We start from the raw sequence: 8,775 nt of genomic DNA on the forward strand, positions 1-8,775 counted from the left end.
GTGCGGCCCAACAGCTGAGCACCAAAACGGTGCACAAGGCGCCGCTGTGCTCCATCGACAAAAATAACCCCACGGGCCGCTCGCACCCCGGGCAGGGGTCGCGCTCCCGAGACGAACCCGACAATAACGGTGCAGTGTTCCCCACGCAGTACACACAGCAGCAGCCCCTGTTCGTTACAAAGCAACAGAGCTGCCTTTTGAACACAGAGTTCCATTTAAAATGTTCACGACCACACAGGAGCCCCGGTGCTATAGTGCATCATCAGAGCTGACATTTCGTCATCGCTGTCCGGGTAGGCAGCGGGAGGGAAGCGTGCGCCCTGCAAAGGGCACGGCCACAGCGAGCGGCGCGCTGGGGGGGCAGCCCGCACCAGGGTAGGGACCGGAGCTTGGACCGCAGAGCTCCCCGACGCTTGCACGCCCCTCGGGCTCGCCTTGTGTTTACATCTTTAGTAAAAATTCACTCGCGTGAAATATTTGAAAATTCGAAGAGAGAGACCGCCGCGCTAACTGCTTTGCGCGGCTCCACGGGCGGAGACGTCAGCCCTGCCGCGTGTTTTTCCACAGCCCCCTCCCCTGCGCGTGGAGGAGACTGCGACGCCGCCCTCCTCCCGCGCGAGCGTCGTGCCGCGGACGGCCCGGGGCGGGGGGTGCAGTGCGTAACGCGCCCGGGCCTTGAGTGGCACTGCCGGCTGCGCCACCACGAATAACCGGACTGCGAAGTCGCGCCGCCCCTCGACGCGAGGAGCCACGTGAGGAGCCACGCTCGTGGAGACAGCTAAGGTGGTGCAGTGGCGAAGAGCAGTGGGGAGCACCCGGCAGCAGCGGCGGCAGCTACACGTCACAGAGACGGAGCAAAGCCATTCATGGCATACGCAGCGGAAAGACCCGATTGGTATCATGAGCAAAGACAAAAAGATCCCTGTGTAGCCAAAACTGTATTTTGGGGGCAGTGTATATAACACAGATCGAGTGATTGAAGTGTAAATCTTTCCATCACTCATCATCACGTGTCACTATTTTCGCATGACACCCGTAGGTGTGCACATGTCTGCTCCCAGTTACTCACAGCACGCAGACTACTGCTGTGGAAGTATGGCAGATATGAATCTTACAGATGACAAGCCGATGGTTAGTGGGAAGATCAGCTCAACGGAAGGTCCCGGTGTCAAGGACACGGGCCCGCATTTCCTGTTCTGTCACTAAATAGTCCACCAGATGTTAATGCTTGGATCCGGCGTGCATCCATGAAGCGGTGTGGATCCACTGATGCAAAAACAGTGTGTCGATGATTACAAGCCCATGGGTTGCACACAAGTATAGCATCCGCCTAACATTGTTATTGAGCTGATCTGGCAAATGCCTTCCAATCACTCTGGTCCAGGTGACTGTGACACTTAAATATACAGAGAGCGCTGCCTTTGCAGGTACCGTGGTGGGCACGGGCGCATGGGTACCACGGTGGGCGCGTGACCGTGCGGGTACCGTGGCCAGAGCGTGCACGTCCACGAAGAGGCACTGCGGGTGGAAGGCGCCGGTGCCGCACAGCAACACGTGGCTCTCGTTGTGCGCGTGCAGCACCCGCAGGAAGTTCGCGCAGTCGAGCTGCACGACACGCACACCCACGGAGACAGAGAGCGCCCGCGTCACACGTGGCTCCTCCCCCACACAGACTCTTCTGCTACGTGTGAAGGAACCAACAAACTGGAGAACACGTGAGCGGATGTCACTATGCTGTTGAGAAATCTCACAGAGGTAATGGGAGATGGAGGAGACAGATCAGTGGACTTGGAGTGAGGAGGAGATGGAAATGGTGAAGAGCGATGGCAAAATCGCTGGACATTGAGATGGAGCTGAAGGGAGATGCATCATTAAAAAGTGGTAATTATTCTCAGCAGAGGAATGTATTGGGATGTGCATTGCAACCCTCATTGCTCATGTCCGATTGAAGGTCACTTCTTCTACAAAGTTCCGTATCATTGTTGGCTCACGGTTCCCCTAATTCACAACGCCGCATGACACCGCGTCGCACCCTGGCCCAATTTCCTCGTTATCGCTACCGGAAGAGGGGGAGGGGGGGTCGTGACTCACGCGGGGGTCCCTCCCGGCCGCACGGCACTCCGCCATCTGCTCCTCCGTTGCCACCCAGCGGAGCTGCCAAACACAGGACAAACGTCACCGAGTCAGTGTGTGGCACAGTTCTACGGCGTGTAGCGAATCACGTGCAGCTTGATCAGAAAAAGATGCATTTTGCTTAATCAGGGTGAGAACTCAAGAGACCATGATGATGAGTCTCATTTGCAAGAGTGACCTGAGTCACTATCGTGACAAAAGAGCTTAAAACGTGGTACAACAATGAAGCAAACGAATATCAGAGCAGAGACACCCAGGGAGAAATCCGACCAAAAACTAACAAAGACATCGGCACAAAACAACCACGTTACAAAAAAGTTAAAGAAACCGTGCACAAATGGTGTGGATGTGTGGTGGTGTGACTTTTTGGCCATGTGACCACGTGACCATGTGACTGTTGTGGCTGGTGGTGGTGACGCGACTGTGATCGTGTAGTATTGTTGTGGTGGTGGTAGGTGTGGCGTCACCTCGCGAACGCTGCGGTTGATGTGGTTGAGGTTGGCAAGGAGGAGGCTGTCTGTGGTGGCGATGAGGAGGAGTCCGCGCTCCTCGTCACGCAGCAAGGCGTGCGTCGCCACACCGCCCAGCGCCACCACCCTGCCCCGCAGCTCTACGCGGGCATCACATGGGGACAGTCCGCACCCGTGTCAAGGCACGTCGCAGAGCGATCGCGACTGCTAGGCAAAGCCTTCATCCAGCGGTGGATATATTATGGCTGCTGATGATGATAGCCAAAGACGATTCACATAAACAAATTTAAATTTTCCCAGCGTGCTGTGGAGCACACGTTCAGTTGTGATGCTATGGCACAGAGTGGAATCGGACATCCGTGCATCACCAGCACCCCACCCCAGCGTTTTTAACTGAACTTCTTTCGCAACGTGCGTTAGTCAACCGTGATAATCGGAGTTGCGAGGGAAGGACAAGTTCACACACAAAAAGTTCGAAATACACGAGTTTTGTATTTAAATGTTAAAGTGCAAAGCTCCAGTGGCTTCCTAATACAGCTCAGCAAGTATCACCCTCGTGCAGTCTGGCAGCCTGCCGCTCCGAGACGCTCACAAGTCCAGGCCAAACCACACCCCTCGACCCCAGGTCCATCCTGAACAAGGGATATACTTCCTCAAAGTGGTGCACTGTGGTGTAGTTGCTGGAAACCGTGTGGCTTTATCAGCCCATGCGGTCGTGGACCCCCAGCGAGTCCACGACTCGTCTCAGGCGCAGCGGCCGCATTCTGCCCACCCCGTTTACGGGTGTGCGCGTTATCACGCACAGGGTCAGACTCCGGGATTGGTTCCCGCTGAACCGCTGCCAGTAACCGGTTTCAGGAGACCTCGGTGAGACTGCGCTGGTCCGCGCGCGGGTCCAGAGGAGCCGGGCGAGCGCCAGCAGCGCGCTGGCCATGCCGGCTGGCAGTACGCAAGCGGCCAGCGCCGGGATTCACAGCCGGTGTCACACGCAGCTCTGCCCATACAGAGGAGATCCCCGTATGGCTGTGCAAACGGCCTTGGCCATTACTCCAACGGGGGTAGGAAGTGGCGGTAAACAGAAGGTCAAATAAGGAGACTCACACATTCCTCCGCCACTCGCTCGTCCGTGCGGACAAAGCGGGACGGGAGCGACATGGGCATGGTTATCACCGAGCCGTGAATGTTGAGACGACCATGGCGTGACCCTTCCCGTGAAATCTCACTCACTCATTCCTCCTGCTCCACCCGTGTTGAGGACTCGGTCCATCAGAGATGCTCTCACTTGCCCACTCAACTCTTGCACTACCTCACCCACCACACTGCAGGTCACCTCGCTGCTCCAAATTGGAATTCCCTTCTCCCACCGTCGTCTCTATTGGCAAGTCATGACAATAATCTTGCTCAGGCGCGCGTTACACTCCCATCTATTACAACTTTAACAGTGCTGCTTGTTGCTGGCCGCTTGAAGGTTTGGGCCTTTGGGCCCTGCGCTCAGCAACTCTGTTCAAATGGCGACACGGCTCCTGGTCACTGCTGTGACAACAACACAAATACAGCGGCTCGTCAGTCTCGAGGGCGATACCACTCACCAGTGACGATTATCTGAACCGTTCCTGAACATCGTCGAGATCAACTCGGCTTGAAATGAGCACCGAGTGCGGTAAGTAAACATTGCCACTAGGAAGACAAAGGCGGTCGGGCGGTACTCGCTAACAAACACTTGCCCCCAACAGTCTGTCAAGGCTATACGGGAGATCTTTGTCTCTAGCGTTACAGTTCCATCGGTGCGAACTTTCTACCATGGCGGGCGAACTCAACGCGATCGCCGATAACGGAAACACGACAACAACCGCGAACCGCGTCCACAACAAACACCGACACGAGGCGAAAACTTCTCTCACGTGGAGGGGCGGGCGGAGGTGGAAATCCGCAGACAAAATACCGGGCCAACATTCACGCCCTGTGGTGCACAGAGCGCACGGAGAACCTCCACCTCCTGCCCCCCTCGGATCGCCACCGCTCTCACCAGACCCCGCAGGACACATTTATTCAGCCAGCACTCGGGCTCGTGTCAAAAGCTGTGCGGTTTACTGGAACGAAGTTCAGCGCAATACCCGTCCAAGACCTTGGCACAAATCACCTCTTGCTACCCGAATAGAGGCGGCAAATCTGGTGCATGAACCAGCGCTATCCAGAACGAGACACGGGTCGATCTCCCTCCCGTGGCGAACAGACGCCACGGGAGAGGCAGCCCGGCATTGTGTTTTGCCACACGGCAAGACGCGTGCGAGTTTGACGAAGTGGAGACACTGCGCGAAATGCCCCTGAAGGTGGCCGAGTCGATTCGTCTCTGCCCGACCCGACCGCGCCTCCCGTTCCCCGGCACCGCGGCGCGCGTGCCTCCCACCCGAGCGCAGAGATGATAATCGCTCGAGCATCGCGGCCGGAAGGGAAATGAATACCAAGAGCAGCAGCGGTGGCAGCAGCAGCAGCAAGCAGCACCTTGCGTGTGACACGCGGCATTCCTCGCCGCGACTCGCCCGTGCAGCAGAAGCAGGGCGCTCACACGCGCGGCCCACCGCCCGTACGCACGAGATGCGATCTCGGTGATAACGGCGACGACGATGATGACGATGATAGCGCGTCCAATTTGTAGCGCCACGCGAGCCCGCGGCTCGTTACCGGCTGCGTGGCTATCATCACCACCATCATCACCACCATCACCACCACCACCAACCATCACGAAGTGCGCATTCCGCGGTCTTCACATTCCAGAGGTGAATAAAACGCGAAGGAACAGCCCCTGGGGTCTCTCTGCTGCCCGGCGACAGTGGGGACCGCTCTCAACGACACCGCTGCATGGAAGGTGCTGCGGAGATATTTCCGATATGTTTGAAACGACCAATGAGCTCATCGCAGTGCGAATGCGGTGAGGTGCAAACCGTCAGGCGCACACCAATAGATGATGCGCCCGATGATTGTTAAACACGTCCCACGTGACACGCTAAGTAAGTAACGCTCTCTGCGTTACGTGCTGCACGTGCACATTCAGTAAGTGTGTATAGATCACGTGGAACGCGTGCGCACACGCGCGTGTGCGCTCGTGCGCACACGCGCGCACGCCGAGATATCAATCGTAGTTTGAATCGGCTCTCTTAACGCAGAGAGCGTTAATCGCTTGGCGCGTCACGTGGGACGTGTTAAACCAATCATCGGGCGCGTGAATGGGCAGCAGTCAATTGGTAAACGCGTGGCGGGTCACGAGGACAGGAGTTGGAGACACCTCACGAGAGCTCTCGCCAGCGCAGTGGCCGCGTGACGAGGATAACGCTGCGAGCCATGAAGGGGCGGGGGGGGTGCTCGATGGGAGCCTCCCTCCCCTCCCAGAAGCGGTCGCCAAGTTCTGGTGGGGACAGTCACAGACACGCGCCTCCCCGCACACACGCGCCTCCCCGCACAAACGCGCCTCCCCGCACACACGCGCCTCCCCGCACACACGCGCCTCCCTGCAGACACTGCGGTCGATCAGAGACGCTTAAAAGAAAATTAAAATACAGCAACAGTAGCAGTAGGTCACATGACAAATCCGGGTGACCTTGAGGAGGGGGCGCCGTTCTTAACAGGAGAGGTGGCGATGCGGCTGCTGCGTGAGATCCCAAGTGAGTGATTTGCAGGTCATTTTCACGTTATGTTTCAGCATTGGGTGGTGTTGTTTGGTCCACATCGGTTACATTGCATGGTTGGGTTGTTTCTAGATTTGCGAGCAAACCGGAGAACCCAGAGGAAACACGCTGAACATGAGTGGGGAGAGAATACAAATTCTACACGCAGAGTTGCCCTCGCGTTGGGAGCAGAACCCAGGGCGATAGTCAACTCCTGCTACAACAGTCTGGGCTGTCCACTGGGGGTGCGGGACCTGGGGCAAACCCCACCGCGGGAACTACGACATCTAACACCGTGACGTCGAAGCTCGGGGCCCCTCAAAGCACGGGACCCGGGGCGGTCTTCCCGATCTGCCTTACCCTTGAGACGCCTCTGACTGCAGTACTACTATTATTATTCTTACAGTTTCGGAGCGCCGCTCTCCCCTCCTGGCAGTGTCTGTTCGCCGCCACCCCCTCTCGTCGCGGTGTTCACGAAGCCCTCCGTCTAAACACGAGGACACATTCCTCCGTGACGCCACCAGCCCCAGCGGGAGGCTGCTGCCCTCCCTTGTCGTGATGGTGGAGCGAGCGACTGAGACCATCCCCTGCACGCAGGCGACCACCTATGGGAAAGGTCGAACCTCGCGACGGGGGGCCCGGGGCTCGTCGCTCGATCTCCAAGCAGCGACATCAACCTCAGAAGATGTTAAAGCGCGGCCCTGAAATTGCTCGCCCACGTCCCTGCAGGCAGCAGAAGGGCCCCCACTGGGGGGATATCTCGTGTATGCCCCCCCCCCCACACCGATAAGCACGGTTGGCTTCGTACGGTGCAAAAGAAGTTCAACAAATATACTTTCTGCTTCCCCCACTCCCTGCTCCACCCACAAAGCCGGGCGATGCATGCGGAGCGGGTCCCAGGCGTGCTGCTAGCTGTGCCACCGCTGTTGGGACGGACACATTCACTAAACTCTTTGCGATGGGCGTTCGAAACGACCACATGGCCACACACGAAGTTATTTTGAGATGGTGGTCTGGCCAAGGCTGAGAAGAGATTTTGTCCACGCAACGATGCTGAAACATCTCTGTGTGTGACACCACCTCACTCCACTCCACACTCCACCACATTCCACCATACTCCACCACTCCACCACACTCCACTACTCCACCACACTCCACCACCTCACCACACAGCACCACAATCCACCACACTCCACCACTCCACCACACTCCACTCAACCACACTCCACTACTCCACCACACTCCACCACCTCACCACACTGCACCACACTCCACCACTCCACTCCACTCCACCAAACTCCACGACCTCACCACACTCCACCACACTCCACCACTCCACCACACTCCACCACTCCACCACACTCCACCACGTCATCACACTCCACCACCTCACTACACTCCACCACCTCACCATACTTCAACCACTCCACCACTCTCCATCACATTCCACCACTGTGCGAGTGAGTTGTGACTGGGGAGACAAAGGCGGCCAGGCATGGGGTTGACCACCCACCCCCTCGTGTGCCGTTCTGGCCTTGTGAAGTGATCGCTCACAGCACTTTCCCCAACAGTCTGTGTGTGCGTGCTGCCGACGCCGCCCGCTCACCTGAACGCGAGAGGTAGAGGCGCGGTAGCACGGCCCCATCAGGCCCCACCGCCCCCACCGGCCCCACCACCACCACCAGCAGCAGCAGCAGGAGCCGAGAGGAGAGAGCGGAGCGCATCGCGGGGAGAGAGAGGCCACCGGGAGAGAGGCCACCGGGAGAGGGGTCACTGAGAGAGGCCACCGGGAGAGGGGCCACCGGGAGAGGGGCCACCGGGAGAGAGGCCACCGGGAGAGGGGCCACCGAGAGAGGCCACCGAGAGAGGCCACCGGGAGAGAGGCCACAGAGAGGCCACAGAGAGGTCACAGAGAGGCCACCGAGAGAGGCCACCGAGGCGGCTTCGGGAGCCGAGACTCTACGCTGGGGCAGCACTCGGGCTAGGGACCGGGCGAGCGTGCGCCGGTCACAGAAGGGTCAGTGTGAGGGGCGCCCGACTCGAGACCCGGTGACCGTCTAACGAACAGAACCTGCACGGGGGACGCGCGCGTCTCCAGCTGTCGCCGCAGCCTAAACCGGCTCCATCTCCATGGGCTCCTCCTCCTGCCCCTCCTCCTGCTCCTGCTCCTCCTGCTGCTGCTGCTGTAGGGGGAGGAGGGGAGGGAGGAGGCTGGGGTCCCTCCCCGTGGGCTCAGTCCCCCGCGCCCGCGAGTGCCCCAGCAAGGCCGCCTCACACTCACAACACTCACAACACTCACACTCACAACACTCACACTCCCCTCACACTCACAACACTCACCACACTCACAACACTCACACTCCCCTCACACTCAAAACACTCACACTCACAACACTCACCACACTCACAACACTTACACTCCCCTCACACTCACAACACTCACACTCACAACACTCACACTCCCCTCACACTCACAACACTCACACTCACAACACTCACAACACTCACAA

The 8,775-nt window shown here is 58.4% G+C and overlaps 1 protein-coding gene across 3 annotated transcripts in view; it reads right to left on the reverse strand.

Moving 5' to 3' along the window:
- The window catches only part of SEMA3G (semaphorin 3G), a 24,092-nt gene extending 15,555 nt beyond the window's left edge, over positions 1-8,537 (reverse strand). The window contains exons 1-4 of one of the 3 annotated variants that reach the window (XM_032966814.2): positions 7,872-8,537; positions 2,601-2,743; positions 2,092-2,154; positions 1,486-1,605 (exon numbers count right to left, since the gene is read on the reverse strand). In XM_032966814.2, coding sequence (XP_032822705.2) covers positions 1,486-1,605; positions 2,092-2,154; positions 2,601-2,743; positions 7,872-7,989 — 444 coding nt within the window. In that variant the 5' untranslated portion in view covers positions 7,990-8,537. Of the gene's footprint in view, positions 1-1,485; positions 1,606-2,091; positions 2,155-2,600; positions 2,744-5,105; positions 5,784-7,871 lie in introns of those variants that run through there. The other 2 variants (XM_076071982.1, XM_076071981.1) reach the window with 2 other exon arrangements.
- Positions 8,538-8,775: the final 238 nt, after the last annotated feature.

This window comes from Petromyzon marinus, chromosome 36 (genome assembly GCF_048934315.1).
Source record: "Petromyzon marinus isolate PM22_M1 ecotype Great Lakes invasive population chromosome 36, UKy_Petmar_22M1.pri1.0, whole genome shotgun sequence".
NCBI classification, from domain to species: Eukaryota; Metazoa; Chordata; class Hyperoartia; order Petromyzontiformes; family Petromyzontidae; genus Petromyzon; species Petromyzon marinus.